This window comes from Meles meles, chromosome 5 (assembly GCF_922984935.1).
Source record: "Meles meles chromosome 5, mMelMel3.1 paternal haplotype, whole genome shotgun sequence".
In the NCBI taxonomy this organism is placed as follows: Eukaryota; Metazoa; Chordata; class Mammalia; order Carnivora; family Mustelidae; genus Meles; species Meles meles.
The window spans coordinates 87,518,643-87,537,950 of NC_060070.1; the positions used below are offsets into that span (position 1 = coordinate 87,518,643).

At 39.0% G+C, this 19,308-nt stretch overlaps 1 protein-coding gene across 1 annotated transcript in view; it reads left to right on the top strand.

The window, feature by feature from the left end:
* Positions 1-19,308, top strand: part of DNAH8 (dynein axonemal heavy chain 8) — a 348,142-nt gene that overhangs the window by 134,786 nt on the left and 194,048 nt on the right. Inside the window, exons 30-37 of the mRNA XM_046005485.1 lie at positions 4,699-4,836; positions 4,991-5,231; positions 9,671-9,870; positions 12,496-12,649; positions 14,033-14,196; positions 17,175-17,277; positions 18,449-18,553; positions 18,869-19,030. Coding sequence (XP_045861441.1) covers positions 4,699-4,836; positions 4,991-5,231; positions 9,671-9,870; positions 12,496-12,649; positions 14,033-14,196; positions 17,175-17,277; positions 18,449-18,553; positions 18,869-19,030 — 1,267 coding nt within the window. The remainder of the gene's footprint in view (positions 1-4,698; positions 4,837-4,990; positions 5,232-9,670; positions 9,871-12,495; positions 12,650-14,032; positions 14,197-17,174; positions 17,278-18,448; positions 18,554-18,868; positions 19,031-19,308) is intronic.

Here is a 19,308-nt window from a genome sequence, read left to right on the forward strand (position 1 = left end):
GGTTTTAGAAAAGAACTTTAATGTTGACTTCTTTCAAAGTCATAACACGTCTTTGCAAGGGAGACAAGAAATCATCCAACCATAAATTAATGCCTCAGCCTACTTTAGGGTACATAGTTTGTATTCTTTTTCCAAAGCAGTCATTCACTAAGCTTAACCTGATGACCAGTTGCATTAGAACTGCAGGTATCTGTTGCTTGCCCTGATTTGCTGAATCAAAATCTCAGGGATTGGGTCTTGCATTTTTATAAATTCTCTAGTTAACTCTTTTGCACATTCATTCTGAGACTCTATTTTATTTTACCTGGCAGTATTCCAGGAAAAACAATAATCTTCATTTACCATCTGGACTAATGGACCCTTTAAATTTTTTTATATTTTTAAGTAATTTATGAATAATTTGTGAAAGTAAGAATAAAGGAATAGTGAAACGCACTTTTGTTAGAAAATGTAATAAAAATTTAAGCAGAGAAAACCCACACTTTTACTCCATAACACCCTGGTTTGAAGATACACACACAAAATGGAGACTGATTTCAGAATGCGACTGGAGCCCAACCAACGTGAGTTGACTCTTTGGTGAGTCAGAAACTGTACCAAAAATGAGTTGTTGCACAAAGAAAATTTGATTTGCTGCAAATAAGGAAATCATAGGCGATGGCTTCCAAAGTCATGGCTCCCCCAAGAAATGGTGAATGGGTTCTCTTTGTTTAGGGTTAGGATGAATGTTTAACATAGAGGTGGGCATAAGGTCACACATGCGCCTTAAGGAAACATGCCTAATCACACATTGTATGTTATGCAAATGAGGCTATGCCCTCTTTAGGCTGAACTTTAGTGTTATAGTGAGGTAAAGGTGATTGGAGATCTTTCCAGAGGTCCCCTCCATGGTCCATCTGCGCAGGTGTCAGTCAGAGGTTTGGCTCAGAGGGTCTGGGTGGTCAGGTCAGGTGGGAGGTCTTGTCAGGGCAGTGGCCATCACCTAAGGGGTGGTTTCAGGTTTCCTTTGCCCAAGTGAAAAGGGAAGCTGGAAAGAAGAGCTTAAGGAAAAATGTAAGAGAAAAATGAGTACGTAGAAGCAGGTGGGTGGTGACGGTCAGGTTATGGGGTCTCCCTGGTGACACAACCAACTGCTCATCAGCTGTCATGCACGAACGTGAATCATACTCAGTCTGTAAACTCTGATTTTTGGTTTCAAATCCATCTCTCACAGCTTCCAGCTTATTATGACTTCTGATTTTTCTTGCATTTGGATTGTTAAAACCCCAAATTGTTGAAAACTCAGACACTCATAATTTTGTTGAAGGGGGGGTCACTATCTTTCTTACATTATAAATGCCAAAATCTTTATTTGTAGATTTGAATCATTAAGTCAATGAATTTCTTCATTTCTGCATCATCTGTCTCCTTTGACTATACATTTGCCTTCAGCATTCGTCCACTTAGGGGAAGTCCCCAGTAAAATCTATGCAAACATCACAAGTAATGAAAGAACAATCATTTATCCTTTTCACAAAATGGGATGGTCTAGGTTCTTGTAAAACACTTCATGATGAAGCTCTTGACCTTATTGAAATATATTGTTCACTCATAAGGGGCTGATCTGAGTAAAATTCATCGAGGTAATCATCGTCTAAAGACCCACAGTCTGAGATCTCCCTACACAGTTTCACTATTACAGTTAGAATCTAGAGTGCTGCTCTGTGTCTTTCTCTTTAATACTTGGGGAGCACCTTTCTTATCAGTTGTTTTCTCTTTGCTGTTTTAGGTTTAAAAAAAAAAACAAAGAACAATTCTGAATGCTTAACTGTATTAAGTGAGAGCTAACCAAAAATTAAAAGAACACAAAGATGGTTGATGTCTGTCTGGTGTTCTTTTTTGATACTTTCTTAAAAGATGATGCAATGAGGGGTGCCTGGATGGCTTAGTTGGTTGAGCATCTGACACTTGGTGTAGGTTCAGGTCATGATCTCTGGGTCATGGGATTGGTCCCACATTGGGCTTGTGCTCAACATGGAGTCTGCTTGGGATTCTATCTCTCCCTTTCCCTCTGCCCATCCCCACTCTCTCTCTCTCTCTCTTTCTATCTCTCTCAAAATAAATAAATAACCCCCTCCCCCTCTCCCAATCCCACCTCCCCCCAGCAACCCCCAGTTTGTTTTGTGAGATTAAGAGTCATTTATGGTTTGTCTCCCTCCCAATCCCATCTTGTTTCATTTATTCTTCTCCTATCCCCCTACCCCCCCATGTTGCTTCTCCATGTCCTCATATCAGGGAGATCATATGATAGTTGTCTTTCTCCGATTGACTTATTTCACTAAGCATGATACGCTCTAGTTCCATCCACGTCGTCGCAAATGGCAAGATTTCATTTCTTTTGATGGCTGCATAGTATTCCATTGTGTATATATACCACATCTTCTTGATCCATTCATCTGTTGATGGACATCTAGGTTCTTTCCATAGTCTGGCTATTGTAGACATTGCTGCTATAAACATTCGGGTACACGTGCCCCTTCGGATCACTATGTTTGTATCTTTAGGGTAAATACCCAGTAGTGCAATTGCTGGGTCATAGGGTAGTTCTATTTTCAACATTTTGAGGAACCTCCATGCTGTTTTCCAGAGTGGTTGCACCAGCTTGCATTCCCACCAACAGTGGAGGAGGGTTCCCCTTTCTCCACATCCTCGCCAGCATCTGTCATTTCCTGACTTGTTAATTTTAGCCATTCTGACTGGTGTGAGGTGATATCTCATTGTGGTTTTGATTTGTATTTCCCTGATGCCGAGTGACGTGGAGCACTTTTTCATGTGTCTGTTGGCCATCTGGATGTCTTCTTTGCAGAAATGTCTGTTCATGTCCTCTGCCCATTTCTTGATTGGATTGTTTGTTCTTTGGGTGTTGAGTTTGCTAAGTTCCTTATAGATTTTGGATACTAGCCCTTTATCTGATATGTCGTTTGCAAATATCTTCTCCCATTCTGTCAGCTGTCTTTTGGTTTTGTTAACTGTTTCCTTTGCTGTGCAAAAGCTTTTGATCTTGATGAAATCCCAATAGTTCATTTTCGCCCTTGCTTCCCTTGCCTTTGCCGTTGTTCCTAGGAAGATGTTGCTGCGGCTGAGGTCGAAGAGGTTGCTGCCTGCATTCTCCTCAAGGATTTTGATGGATTCCTTTCTCACATTGAGGTCCTTCATCCATTTGGAGTCTATTTTCGTGTGTGGTGTAAGGAAGTGGTCCAATTTCATTTTTCTGCATGTGGCTGTCCAATTTTCCCAGCACCATTTATTGAAGAGGCTGTCTTTTTTCCATTGGACATTCTTTCCTGCTTTGTCAAAGATGAGTTGACCATAGAGTTGAGGGTCGATTTCTGGGCTCTCTATTCTGTTCCACTGGTCTATGTGTCTGTTTTTGTGCCAGTACCATGCTGTCTTGATGATGGACATTGGGGAGGGGAGGCGAACCATAAGAGACTATGGACTCTGAAAAACAACCTGAGGGTTTTGAAGGGTCAGGGGTGGGAGGTTGGGGGAACAGGTGGTGGGTGATGGGGAGGGCACGTTTTGCATGGAGCACTGGGTGTTGTGCAAAAAGAATGAATACTGTTACGCTGAAAAAAAAATAAATAAATAGAAAACATAAACTAAAAAAAAAAAAAAAAAAAAAAAAAAAAAAAAATAAATAAATAAATAAATCTTAAAAAAAAAAAGATAATGCAATGCTTTGGGTGTCACAGTATGAAACTTGAAGGATGATTGTTGTCCCTTCCTTATGGGAGATCTTGTCATACTTTTTGTATTATTTTAGTCATTTTTAGCATAGCTAGAAATACTCTGTGATTAATAATGAAATAGTTCCCAAAATGATCAGCAAAATGGAGCAATAACTGGAAAAATAAGATAACCAAGATTCCAGAATGTGTTTTAGATTTATAAAAGGGTCTGATGTGCCCTTTCTATAATTGCAAGATAGAATGAATTTTACCATGTTAAAAACATAAGGAAACCTTGCCTTTGGTCTTTGGATTATTTATAATAAGTAATAAAATTGTGAATATTAATCCTTAAAAATAGAACCACTCAAAAAATAACCTAAAAAACTAACCTAAAAAATTGTGTCTCAGGGACATTCATGGTCTGCTAAGGACTGAGGAATTCTTGGGAGTATCCACAAACTCTGTTGAGTGTTCAATTTTTGATGTTTGACACAATAAAGGACTTTTTCTTTGCTTGGATCTATAATCACTCCTCTTATTCTTGTTATGTATATAATTCCATTTGGGTACATAAGGGAAAGCTTTCAGTAGGAAAGTGATGTATAAGTCACTTTCCTAAAGGCAGATGTTCTCATAAAAAACCAGCTTGCATTTGGAAGAAAGACAATCAAAACCTTAGCCTGAGCTTTGGTCTTATTATCAGGTTCTGGTCACATTGTTTGCAGTGTTTGGAACCATAATAATAATCACACCATTTGTTAATGTGAAGTCATAGTATGACTTGGAATGTTTGAAAGCTATAAACTTGACCTCATTGATGAGGCTTTAATAAAACTTTTGTTTGGAAACTGACAGAGTTATTTGCATGTTGGTGTTTATAAGTGTCATGTATGAAATGTTTGATTGGATGAATTCTGCCTATCCAATAATGACATTTATTTTTAAGATATACATTATGTAATAACTTAGTTATTTGGTTTCCCAGAAAAGAGCTCAACTTGCTGCAGAAGCTGTATGGATTATATGATACTGTAATGAACAATATTAGTGGCTATTATGAAGTACTTTGGGGAGATGTAGACATTGAAAACATTAATGCAGAATTGCAGGAATTTCAAAACAGGTGAGTTTGAATTGAATTAAGCTTACCTTTTTATGTGCCTATCTTCATAGGAGCTGTAGGTACTTTACAGATACATTTATCTTCTGATATATAGCTGTATACACATAATGCTTCAAAGAAATGTGTAGTGATGTGATTTTTTTTTTTCTAAAAGGTGCCGTAAACTCCCTAAAGGACTTAAAGATTGGCAGGCTTTCTTGGATCTGAAAAAAAGAATTGATGATTTTAGTGAGTCATGTCCTCTGCTGGAAATGATGACCAATAAGGCAATGAAACAGAGACACTGGGACCGAATCTCTGAGTTAACTGGAACCCCATTTGATGTGGAATCTGATTCTTTTTGTCTTAAAAATATTATGGAAGCACCACTACTTAAACATAAGGATGACATAGAGGTACATAAGCTTATAAGATCTTATTACTGGTTCATTAAAGAACATCTCTTATTTTTCTGAAAATTATGCAAATGGACATTTTATTTAAGGGTATACTAATTGCTCTATATAATGTACCCTCAAAATTTGGAGTGGCCCTGAACATCCTTTGGTTTTGCAAAATTATATAGTAACTCAAAGAGATAAGATGATTTACTTGAAATATGTTAGTTTGGGAGGTCCTCAATCTATCCTCCTTGTCCCTTAACTAGATCTCATTAAAAAAAAAATCGGTTTATTTCTGTATTGCATTGCTGGTGAATTCCTCAGAACTATTATTGTTAATAGTATGTGCCTATTGACATTTTGTTATTCATTTTCTGGCTCTTTTGTAATTCCTTTGTTCTTGTCTTCTCTCCCTCTCTTCTTTTGTTATTTGTATATCTGTAGTGGTATGCTTTATCTTTTGTGTATCTACTATAGGTTTTTTCTTTGTGGTTGCCATGAGGCTTATATACAACAACATATTTATAACAGTTTGTTTTTAGTTGATAACTGAAGCTTGAATGTATTCTAAAGCTCTACAGTTTTACTCCCCCACCACTACATTTTGTTTTTGATACCACAGTTTACATTTTTTAAATCTGTGTCTCCACTGACAAATATTGTAGTTATAGTTAGTTTTACTACATTAGTCCTTTAAACTTCATATTGGCTTTTTAAGTAAGTTAACTTACCACCTTTAAAACATTAGGCTATTCTGAATTTTACTATATATTTACCTTTACCAGTGAGATCCACACTTTCATATATTTCCTGTTACTAATTAACACTGTTTCATTTTAGCCTAAAGAAGTACCTTTAACATTTCTTGTAATGTTCATCTAGTGGTAATGAACTCCTTAAGTTTGGGTTTCTCTGGAAAACTCTTTAGCTTTCCTTTGATTCTGAAGGACAACTTTTCCAGGTAGGGTATTCTTTGATAATTTTTTTCCTGTCATCACTTTGAATATATTGTGCTCCTGTCTTCTGGTGTGCAAAGTTTCTGCTGAAAAATCTGATGTTGGTCTTGTGGGAGTTTCCTACTTAACAAGTTGTTTTTCTCTTGCTACTTTTATGATTTTCTCTTTGTTTTTAACTTTTAACACTTTCATTTTTGTGTCTTGGTGTAGGTCTCTTGGGTTCATCTGTTTTGAAATTCTCTGGGCTTCTGAGATCTAGTTTTCAGCCATTATTTTTTCAAATACATTTTCTGCCCTCTTGTCCTCCTGAAATTCCTATAATGTGAATGTTGGCCCACAAGATCTATAAGTCCCTTAAATTGTCTTCACTATTTTTCTTTCTTCTTTTCTTCTTGCTCTGATTGGGTAAGTTCTGGGCCCTGTCTTCAAGTTCATGATCCTTTCTTGTGCTTCATCTAGTCTGCTGTTGAACTCCTTTATTGCGCTTTTTCAGTTCTGTGATTGTATTCTTTAGCTCCATGACTTCTACTTGGTACCTTTAAAATATTTTCTTTCTCTTTGTTGGAATTCTCACTTTGTTCATACATTGTCCTCCTGAACTTGGTGAACTTGGTGGGTATTTTTATGACCATTATTTTGAGTTCTTTATCTGGTAAACCACTCATCTCTATTTCATCAAAGTTTTTTGTTTTTTTTTTTTTTGAGGACATTACTTGCTTTATTTGGATCATATTCCTGTTTCTTCATTTTACTTTTCTCTGTGTTGATTTTTATGCATCATGTAAAACAATAACCTCTCCTTGCCCTGAAGGAGTGGCCTTGTGAGGAGATAAACCTTATCCTTCAAGCCTGCCCTAGCTCTTGGTTGTCTCTCAGACCTTTATGTTTGTCCCAGTAGTCTACTTTGTCTTTAGGTGCTTTCCATTATTGAGGATGTAATGAGACCTATCAGGTCCCAAAGTGGAGGATCTCAGTCAGCACCTAGACTTAGGCTGATTGGAAACTACGTCCATAGGCAACAACTATTAAAGCATGCAAATATGCCTCTTTTAAGGGAATACTAGGAGATGGACATTTATGTCTGTCCTCTCTGCACTGAAGCTGGGAATGACAGCCAGTTAAGAAATTTCTTTGCTTGCTACCATTCTGTTAAACCCATGAACACAAGCCCTGTTGGTCACCACAGTCAGGCTATCAAGGGATGTGCCTTTTTGGTGACAGCCACAAATGTGGAGTGCCAGTTTTTTACACAGGCTCCTTTGTTGGAGATGCCGGCATTCGGGAGCACAGCATAAGGAGTCCGAATATCACACTCACCCTTCAAAGTCTCTGGAGAGGATTACAGTTGACCCTTGGATACATGTTTAATTAGGACCCTGCTCCTCAGGCCACAGCTGTGAAGAAAAAGCAATAGGCCTCTTTCACAGTAAGAAACTGGGCATTTCATTCTGATGTCTCAGCGCTCAGCACTGGGAGGTGGGTAACTAGTTAAGAACTGCCCCCCCCCCCCCGCCATTTATTCTAGTCCTTTGGTACCTCAAACATAAATCTCATTTGCCACCAGAATCAGGGTATCATCCTGATCCCCTGTGTGGCAGCTACAAAAACAAAACAAAACAAAACAAAAACAAAAAAACAAAACCAAAAACCAGGGTGCCTGAAATGTGCATAAGCTCCTTTCTGGGAGATATTGGTGACCTACAATGAGGTGGACGGACACTGCAACAGTGGTGCCCACCAGCTTCCATCTTGGGAGAGTATCTTGGGAAGCCCCAAGTTGTGTATTAAATTAGATGCCTGCCCCTCAGGCAGAAGCTCTAATATAAGCAAATAGGCCTTTTTCACTGAAAGGATGGGCAGTTTCCAGGGGTCTGCCTCTCTGTTGGACCCAGGGATGTAACAAGATATGTCGATGCAAACTGTTTACAAGGGCTTGCTGAGCCATCTCCCCTCCCCCGCACCTTACCAGAGCCCTCAGGCTTGGGTTTCATCTCCATCTACTGGTCTGTGTATCTTTTCCACTCTGGTTCATGGAGATGTTTGTTTGGCTTTTAAGCCTGGCTATGTTTTCTATTTTCTCTGTTTGCCTTTTATCAGTTATTTTATATTTTTGGAGGTGAGGAACTGTACCATGTAACTGGAAATCTCTCATATATATGATTTTGAGTTTTCTGCCTTTTCTTCCCCCTTCTTTTTAAAAAAAATTATTTATTTATGAGAGAGAGAGAATAAGCAGGGGGAGCAGCAGAAGGAGAGGGAGAAGCAGGTTCCCCGCAGAGCAGGGAGCCCAACACGGGAGTTCATCCCAGGACCCTGGGATCATGACCTGGGCTGTGAAGGCAGATGTTTAACCTGCTGAGCTACCCAGGCTCTCCATCTGCTTCTCCCCTTCTTAACAATACATGTACACCAGCAATATATATTTCAAAGAATTTTGTCCTATTTATAAATGCCATTCCAATACTATTGAAGGAAATGAAGAATTGAAAAAGAACTTTGGTGTCCATCTCATTCTTATAAGTAGGTTTTATACTGAAGAATATAGCCATTTATAAGCCGTGCTTTGAAAAATGCCCTTTTGTAATTCCAAGGAATTCTAGGGTTCAGTTACTATTTGTACTCCAGAACAGATTCTCAGCACTGTATATGCCAGTAAGTCCTGTTTGCTCTGCTCTGCATGTCCTGCCGTTTGCCAAGCTGGATTCTTTCTGTCCTGGGACTCACCACCTCTAAAGGAACTCTTTCCCCTCCCTGTAGAGTGTCTGCCCCCACAACCCACGGGAATCCCACTCAGTCTCACATGCTCCCTCCTCAATGAGGCCTTCCCTCCTGACTGCGGGAAGAAGTCCTTTCTCCCTCTTCAGAACTCCCAACACATCATACCACTCTGAGGACATTTATTATATGCTATTTTGTATTGTAATTATTTGTGGAAATACCTTGCCCCTTTCAATTCCTTTCCATCTCTGAGATCTGTGATTCTAGGTATGAAAACAAATAGAGGCATGGTGGGGAAAATATGTCACTTTTCTTTTCCTTTATGAGACTTTCATATCAAGGACTCTCAGAAAAACAGGAAACCCTGTGAGAAAAAAAAAAAAAAGAAATGACTTTTAAGCAAATGAGACATTCAATTAGGGCCAGAGCAGGCTGGAATACAGAAATGATTCTATGCTACTTTGAAGAGTTCAAAGGACTCTCCACATATATTCTCCCTTGTTTCCTATAACAACCTGCTGAGATAGAGCAGCTGTTATTCTTTCCATTTTGGCCAAAAAACTCCAATTAAAATGTAATCAAGAAACATGAAGATTTAAACTCTGCTATTGCGTGTATATGGTACCATAAAAGAATTAGTAGTCAGATGGTTAGAAGGTTTCCTTGGCCATAAAATGACGAAATGACTTCTAGGTTCAAGCTTGAAAATGCTATGATTTTCTAAGGCACTTAATTTGTAATTGGAAATGTCATGACATGTTCTTTGATCTCCCTCTGAAGGATATTTGCATATCTGCCATTAAGGAGAAGGATATTGAAGCCAAGCTGACTCAGGTGATTGATAATTGGACCAACCAGAACCTGAGTTTTGCAGCCTTTAAGGGAAGGGGAGAGCTCCTTCTCAAAGGAACTGAATCAGGAGAGATCATCACCTTGATGGAGGATAGTTTAATGGTCTTGGGTTCCTTACTAAGCAACAGGTAATTTTATCCTTTGGGGGAAGTTGTTAACTTGGTTTCTAGGGTTGTATAATACTGGGTGAAAGCCTGGTTTTGCAGCTGTGGCATAACACAAGGTTCTGAACTCAAGGGCTCACTCTTGTCTGTGCTTAAATGAGCTACCTATTTCCCTAACAGTCATGGTGTCTGTCTCTTCTTTATGGTACTTATTTCTTCTTGCTGTTTTTCTGGTGGGCACTGTCATAATTATTTCCCCCAGATTGGCAGTTTATCTCTTGAACATCTTGGCTCCCCACGGAGATGACATATTCATTTTGTTTTCTTTCTCTTTGGTTCCTCCAAGTTGTTATCTTTGCCTTCCTCGGCTAGCCCTGCTCAGGTGTTCACCCAATGACCCAGGAAAAGTATGCTGGCAACACATGAAAGGAATATATTATTAGGGGCTTATTATGTAAACCCTTCATGCATTCTTTTATGAGGAAAATTGTCTATATGTGTGTTGGTTTTACTTTTCCCTAAGTGAGACGACCTGTCCATCATTGGATTACTGAAACAGTTGGAAGGTGACTGTGACCTTGAGTGCAGCTTTTGGAAATGGGACTCAGATTAAGTATACTGTCAGGTCGTAATCTGGACATTAGCAACCTCTAATCCCCTAGCTGACTATGCAATAATTCTCAACTGTTCTTCATTTCAGCACACCTAAGAAATATGTCACAACCTCATCATTAGCAGAACCAATGTCTGGGGTGCATGGGAATTCTGATATCCCTTCTCTAGGTTGGAATCATTAGTTAATGAATGATATCCTCCTTGACTGCTGGCCTCAAAGGCACTCTTGCCCTTGGATAATGACCTAACTCCAAAGCTCCTAGTTCTGGAAGTTATGGGAGTTCTGGATTGACTTGTTGGGGTTAAAACTCTACATACATCTTCTGTTTTCAGGGAATCTGAATAATCCTGGCAAAGGTGACCATAGGATATTCAGTGGTTCTTAAACTTTATGCTTCCATTGTTTATTGAAAATTTTGCCATGCTGATTTCCTGGATGATGTCCTCTTGAAGAAAGGCTGTAGATTCACCTGAACAGTGTCTGTAGCCAACGAATTCGGGATTAGAAGGCTTTCTTCGTTTCATACTTAACTTGGATTTAGCCTGATTAGTATAATACTTATTTATAGTACTAGTAAACTCAATGCTGACGCAGTGCCTGCTGGGTCTCTAGGGCTACCTGGGTGTGACTTCAGGTGGAAATTATATATCTCCATAGGTGAGACTTGACTCAAGATATAGCCTGGATGGTGACACCTTGCTAGTGGATTCCTGATTGATCTATAGGACCGACTATCCATCACGACAGGTTCCACCAGCCAAAGTTGTGCAATGACCAAAGGACAGAACGTGGTTATGCTAGATCTTATTTCAAGTCTCCCTTTTTGATGCTGGGGAGTTATACACCATCAAAGAGAATTCTTTTTTTTTTTTTCTCTCTCTCTGTGCAGGACGATTTTTATCCTCAAATATCTAGGCGCTTCAACCCCCTGAAGTGCCCATCTGTACCAACTTAGTGTTCTTGTCTTAATTTTGAAGATGCTTTTAGCATATTGATTTCTTTTGGCTCTAGAGTGTTGGCCAGATGGACAGTACAAATTGCGTGTTGAGTCAAAAGCCTCTTACTACCTGAATAGCTCACGTATCTCCTATATAACTCCCTTTATACCTCCCTATATAGCATGGGCTTATAGAGAAGTTATGGGTTGTATCCAGGCGTCAGACTATACCCAGAAGAACCCACTTCTGTATGTAAGCAACTGCAAGTCACCCTGCCCTGAATCATGAAAAGTTTGAAGAGCATTGTCAATAACGGCCACTCACCAGCAATGTCACTACACCACACCAAACTACTTGTCATTGCCACAAACTGAGATCACCTTCTTTAACCAACTGTAGGTAATTGGGTCCTTACCTGGTAGCTTTCCATCACTTCTTGCACGACATCCCCTGTATTTCTTTTCTTTCTTGGCTGGGCCCAGCTTTCTGGACACCTCAAATTCTCATAAACTCTGCAGCTAGCCCTGATGTTGAGAAAAGAGGAAGCATGCTATTTGGGGCCAACTACTCTGGATCTCTAACTCCCTAGAATCTAGGCATAGTGCCTCGTGGAATTATAGTCTATGGGTGAGAAGAGCACATCTGTAGGTTGACATCAACCCTCAATCTTGACTGTTGGCCTTGTCATAGTTTCAGAGACCAGGAAAAGTGCCCTATGTGTTATTCCTGCAGTCAGTGCTCACTTAGATTCGGTTCACAGAAGTCTTCTAAAAACACCTTATTCTGTGTCTTCACTTTCCTTCCAGAAACAACCAACAAAATCATTTTGCTGGATCTCCATGTCCCAACACTTGGCCCATCTTCCTGGTCCGTGACTCATACCCAGAAACAAGGAAAATCACTAAAATGATATGAGTTTTATGCCTAGAAAAGCAAATATCTCATTAGCTGTATGAAATTTATTAGGAACTGCCTTTTAGGAAAAAAAAAAAGTTCATTTCCAAAGGAATGTTTCTCCGATAATTTACTTTGTTAGGCCATAGTATTTTCTGCATCATCCTTCAAATATGGTATTTTTCCATTTTTACTTTTTAGATATAATGCTCCATTTAAAAAAACTATCCAGAGTTGGGTGTATAAATTGTCCACTTCCTCAGATATAATTGAAGAGTGGCTTGTAGTACAGAACCTTTGGGTTTATCTTGAAGCTGTCTTTGTAGGTGGAGATATTGCCAAACAGCTCCCTCAGGTAAATACGGCTTTTGTAACTACCAAACATACAGTTTGATGTGTGTTGTCTATATGTCTCTGTAGAAGTCTTTACAAAGACATATGGCATTTCTTGATTATTTAAACCAGGGTTGGCGATCTCTGACCCACACACCTGTTTTTGTAAATAAGTTTTATTAGAACACAGCTGTATCTATTCATTAATGTTCTGTCTACAGCTGCTTTAGCATTGCCACAGCAGACCTCAGTGGCTGTAACAGAGAACATATGGCCCACAGAGCCCAAAATATTTACTATAAGCCCCTTTGTAAAATAAATTTTTAAAATGTGCTGATTTCTTAATTTACATTAGTAGAAAGAAGGAATTCACATATTTTCAAATTTCCAGGTTTTCTGAGGTTGTGAGGTACATTCAAATGTGGTACTATTAAATTAAATTATAGTTGTTCATCTCTTCTAAGAGGTTACCTTACAATCTTCCTCTGAGATTAGAATTAAAATTAATCTGTAGTGTATAAGCACAAATTAACTATTAGTAAGTTGACCAGTGGGGCAAAGAAACATCTTCAGAAGCCCTTAATAAAAATCTTTAAAACAGCTTTATTTGGGCCTTTTAAGTAAATACACTTACTAGTAGCTTTATTCTATGAAGGTAATGTCCCTCTTATGAAATTAAGGCTGCTCTTTCTGAATTTCTATAAATACAGGATCTATATAAATTAAAAATCAAGGATAAAAGCATTTTGAAAATGACTCGTTTCTCTTTGTAACAACACATTTTTAAAAATAATTCTTTTCTTTTTCAATCAGAAAGTTGTATTGTTTAAAAGAAAATACCCTTAAAAATTTTAAGAATCAAGTTTATGCCATTTCTTGAGGCATTTTTGCAATTGAATGCAAAGCTTAATATCATCCATAGTAAATAGAGAAATTTCATTTGCGAGAATGTAAATGAAGCTTTGTTCCGGGGTTTTACTTTTTTTTTTCTTTTCTTTTTCCTGGGGTATTTTTGAGCTGTAATTATTCAGAGGATCTTGAGATCAGATTATTTTCATGCTTCTTCAGTTTGCTCATCAAACCAAACACCTGGGGTGCTGAAAGACTAGATTTGAGCTTTAAGTTGATGGCTCTGCAAATTAATTGTGTGGCATTTTGAAAAATATATTAAATGTAAGAAAACAAATAAGCCATAAGCCCCATTGTGACAAAGCCATATTTCAATAGGCAGTTTTATGGCTGGGTTTTTGTTGTCCAGAATTAATGCAGATGAAAAAAAATTGCCCCTTTAAATTATGTAGACTGAGAACTAATAGAAGCCGGTCTGAGGAACTCTAGAAAATTCCAGAATGAAGACTTTGCTTTATTCAAATGTTAATTTTTACTGACTAGGAGTTTGTTTTAGGAGGCAAAGCGGTTTCAGAATATTGACAAGTCCTGGATGAAGATAATGCAGCGAGCTCACGAGAACCCCAATGTGATCAGTTGCTGTGTTGGAGATGAAACCATGGGGCAACTTTTACCTCATTTGCACGAACAGTTGGAAGTATGTCAGAAGTCACTCACAGGGTAAGAGTGGAAGTTGTAAGTTTCCTCTCATTTTATATGTGATGGTGTTTTCTCCCAAACAAGGAAATAATATTGATGGCATTTCTAGTTTGATAGAGATGGCTGAAGTGGCTCTAGGAATTTAGCGTGAATTTAATTTTCCTGCAAAAAAGACCCCATAGCTTTGAGGGTTGGGAGTTAAGGTGTTGTAGTTTTATAGGGCTGCTGTAAGAAATTTCCACCAACTGGGTGACTTAAAATAACAGACATTTATTTGCTCATATTTTGGGAGGCAAGAAATCGGAAATCAAGGTGTCAGCACCTTTTGAAGGTGCTGATGGAGAATCTTCCCTTCCTCTCCAAGGAATCTTCCCTTCCTCTCCTTGGCCTGTGGCTGCATAACTCAGATCTCTGTGTTTTTGCATGTCCTTCTCCTCTTCTTCCTGTGTGTCTCTTATGAGGACTCTTGTGATGGAATTTAGGGCTCATCTGGATCAACCAGGATTCTGTCTTCTCAAGATCCTTAAATTCAATGCATCCACAATGACCCTTTTTCCAAATAAGTCCACATGCACTGCTTCCAGGGAACAGGACGAAGACATGTCTTCTGGGGGACTACCATTCAACTCACGACAGGCATGGAGTAAAGAGGCACACTAAGTGAGCAATTAGCCAGACAAATTCATGGATGGTTTTCTTAAAAGGCAGTTCATTCTTAATTTCTGTTTGAAATAGAGTTATGGGATATCCTAGTTTGTCCAAGTTTATATGCCTCTGCCCCAACTTCATGGCTAGTGGGTCCCTCAGTGCTTCCCCGGTATCCTGGTTTGGAGATAATTATGTGTTCATCCTGGGTTTAAGCCATGAAGTTCACAATATCCCTAGAAAGATGACGGCGATGTGATTTGAAGTGGGAGTTCATGAATGAATGGCCAAGAAAGAATTCTTGAGACGTTTTTGGTACAAAAAGGTGGCCTTATTAAAGCATGGGGGACAGGACTCATGGGCAGAAAGAGATGCACTTGAATTGTGAGGAGCAGTTCATTACATACTTTGGAGTTGCAGGGTGGGTACAGACAAAGGAAGTTTCTAAAAAGATTTTCATATGCTAAAGAAGACTTATAGGATCCTGGCTAAGGTTTTTGTTTTTGTTTAATTTTTATTTATTTTTTAAATTTCTTTTCAGTGTTCCAGAATTCATTGTTTATGCACCACCCCCAGTGTTCCATGCAAAACGTGCCCTCCTTATTACCCACCACCAGGCTCACCCAACCTCCCGCCCCCAGCCCCTCCAAAACCCTCAGATTGTTTTTCAGAGTCCACAGTCTCTCATGGTTTTTCTCCCCCTCCAATTTCCCCCAACTCACTTCTCCTCTCCATCTCCCCACGTCCTCTGTATTATTCCTTATACTCCACAAATAAACAAAACCATATGATAATTAACTCTCTCTGCTTGACTTATTTCACTCAGCATAATCTCTTCCAGTCCTATCCATGTTGATTCAAAAGTTGGGTATTCATCCTTTCTGATGGAGGCATAATACTCCATAGTGTATATGGACTACATCTTCCTTATCCATTCGTCTGTTGAAGGGCATCATTGTTCTTTCCACAGTTTGGCGACTGTGGCCATTGCTGCTATGAACATTGGGGTACAGATGGCCCTTCCTTTCACTAGATCTGTATCTTTGGGGTAAATACGCAGAGGTGCAATTGCAGGGTCATAGGGAAGCTCTATTTTTAATTTCTTAAGGAATGTCCACACTGTTCTCCAAAGTGGCTGCACCAACTTGCATTCCCACCAACAGTGTAAGAGGGTTCCCCTTTCTCCACATCCTCTCCAACACACGTTGTTTACTGTCTTGTTAATTTTGGCCATTCTAACTGGTGTAAGGTGGTATCTCAATGTGGTTTTGATTTGGATCTCCCTGATGGCTAGTGATGATGAACATTTTTTCATGTGCCTGATAGCCATTTGTATGTCTTCTTTGGGGAAGTATCTGTTCATATCTTCTGCCCATTTTTTGACATGATTATCTGCTTTGTGTGTTTTGAGTTTGAGGAGTTCTTTATAGATCCTGGATATCAGCCCTTTGTATTGTCACTTGCGAATATCTTCTCCCATCCCATGTGTTGCCTCTTTGTTTTGTTGACTGTTCCCTTTGCTGTGCAGAAGCTTTTGATCTCGATGAAGTCCCAAAAATAATTTTTGCCTTTTTTTTTTCCTTTGCCTTTGGAGACATATCTTGAAAGAAGTTGCTATGGCCAATGTTGAAGAGGTTACTGCTTATGTTCTCCTCTAGGATTCTGATGGATTCCTGCCTCACGTTGATGTCTTTTATCCATTTAGAGTTTATCTTTGTGTATGGTATAAGAGAATGGTCGAGTTTCATTCTTCTACACATAGCTGTCCAATTTTCCCAGCACCATTTATTGAAGAGACTGTCTCTTTCCCACTGTATATTTTTTTTACTGCTTTGTCAAAGATTATTTGACCACAGAGTTGAGGGTCCATATCTGGGCTCTCTACTCTGTTCCACTGGTTTATGTGTCTGCTTTTATGCCAGTACCACGCTGTCTTGTTTTTGTTTTTTTTTTTTTTAACAGTAAGATATTGGAAGCTCCTGCAGGAATGTTATACTCTGCCTGTCTCAAGTATTTGTCAATGGGCTGCAAGTTATAAGGAAATTTAATTTTATCTACATTTCCTTTTGTCCTTGTTCTCCACATCAACAGGAGGGCTCTTGAGAAAGAAGAACCATAGGTGATGGAGCAGGTTCACTCTGAATCCCTTTCTTATTTTACTTGCTTTCCCAAGTGCCATCCATGACCTAGCACAGACTTTGGTTCTAACCAAACATTTCAGAGACAAATGGGAACTGACTGTAGGTGTTTGCTATTATCTTACTGAAGATGTTAGGGATTGTGTCTTGGCTAAAAAAAAGCCCCTAAATTAACAATTCAGAAAATGCCATTTGGTAATATGACTTTATTTAAAGGTATTTGGAGAAGAAGAGATTACTGTTTCCAAGATTCTTCTTTGTATCTGATCCAGTTCTCCTGGAAATTCTTGGACAAGCCAGTGATTCCCACACCATACAGGTATAATCTTAAAATCTGTTACCTAAATTGCTTTTTTACACAGCATACATAATTAATAATAAAAACGAAGTTAGCAGCTTAAAAGCACAGGCAGGGGTGCGCCTGGTGGCTCAGTGGCTTAAAGCCTCTGCCTTTGGCTTAGGTCATGATCCTGGGGTCCTGGGATCACCCCGCATCGGGCTCTCTGCTCGGCAGGGAGCCTGCTTCCTCCTCTCTCTCTGCCTGCTTCTCTGCCTACTTGTGATCTCTGTCTATCAAATAAATAAATAAAATCTTAAAAAAAAAAAAGCACAGGCAGGAGAGTATTAAAAATTATGCTGAGGGTAAAATGTCCTATTTTCTGAGCTTATCAACCTAAGGCAAGAGTCACTGATGATTATGCAGCTCAACAGTTGAGTGACCTTAGCCAGCTTCTTAATTTTCCTGTGCCTCAGTTTCCTCATCTGTAAAATAGGAATGTTAATGGTTCCCACCTCATAGGATTATCATAAGATTATGTGAGATCATGCACTGAAAAGTATTTAGAACACAGTATGTGCTCACTAAATGTATTCATTGTTGTGAGTATTTTAGTCTAAATATTTTTAGATCAAATGGGGATTGTGGTTTGGATTTATTCAAATCCAAGAGCTTCTCAAGTGTTTTTAGACATTTCCAAGGGTGGTACTTCCAGAAAGCAGAACCAGATGTGAGAGGCACTGAAACACCCCATCCCAGGGCTTTGTCTTCTTTGGCAATCTGGGAAGCCACTACTAATGTCTTCCTTGCTCATTTCTGGGGACCTGTGGGGAAGAAAAAAGAGAGGAGGGAGGTCAAAGCTGTGTCAGAGAGAACCAGGAGAGAAGCAAGACAGGGCTGTGTCTGGGAAGGACATAGGTAGGGACTGTGGGGTTCAGTCTCCATGTGGAGGAGGACAACGGTCTTAGTCCATCCTCCATCGTGGAACAAGGGCATTTGCAGGAAACAGGCTGTGGGACTGGATCTTAAAAATGGGCCTCTGAGTCAGTCAAGGATCAAAGCAGTATTTTATTTGTTTATTTGTTGACGCAGTGAAATGCATTCTTTATCTCTGACAAAGTCAATGCATGTAAAGGCTTTTAAAAAATGTCTCAGTGGCATTTGTGTTTAGCCTCATGTATGATGCCTTTGCTCTGTCTTATGCTTCTTACAGCCACATCTCCCTGCAGTATCTGACAACATAAACGAGGTGGCATTTCATGCAAAAGACTACGATCGTATCCTGGCCGTCATATCAAGAGAAGGAGAAAAAATTATTGTAATTTAACTTGGTTAAAATTCTGTTATTTGGATTTATTTCAAAATTTGGGTTGAGAGCACAATTCTCTTTTGAACAACAGAGAGTTAGGGAGGAGGGTGAACTTGGGTTCTAATCCTGTCACCTTGGCTTGGTTACACTGGCTTTCTATTTCCTTCCACCTATAACAATAGTTGATTTTTCTTATGTTTTAAATATACTGCATAAAATTATTTGCTTTGCATTGAGGTACTGTAATTTATCAAGTGAAGTGTGACATTTGTAAAAATAGGAAATTATTATCCATTTTTAATCTATCTGTAATATATTTTTTAGTTGGACAGTCCCATTATGGCCAAAGGCCCTGTAGAGATTTGGCTTATGGATTTGTTAAAAATGCAAATGTCATCCCTGCATAATATCATTAGATCTGCATTCTACCAAATCAGCGATTCAGGATTTCAACTCTTACCTTTCCTCAACCACTTTCCAGCACAGGTGAGAATATATGTTTAAATAATGGAAATATAGGGGAAATATACTCAGGAAGCAGTTGGCCTTGAAAGCGTGGCAGCCTTTGTAACCCTGAACTAGCTAGGGAGGCCTTCCCATCCTCAGCAGCGATCTCCCTACTTGTCCACCTACATGGTTCTAGGCCACCCTGTCCCATTCCCAGGAAGAGGATTTGCCACTCTTCTCCCATCATTAAGGAAAATACTAAGACTAAACTCACTAATGGAAAATTTCATCTTACATATAAAACACACTTATCATTA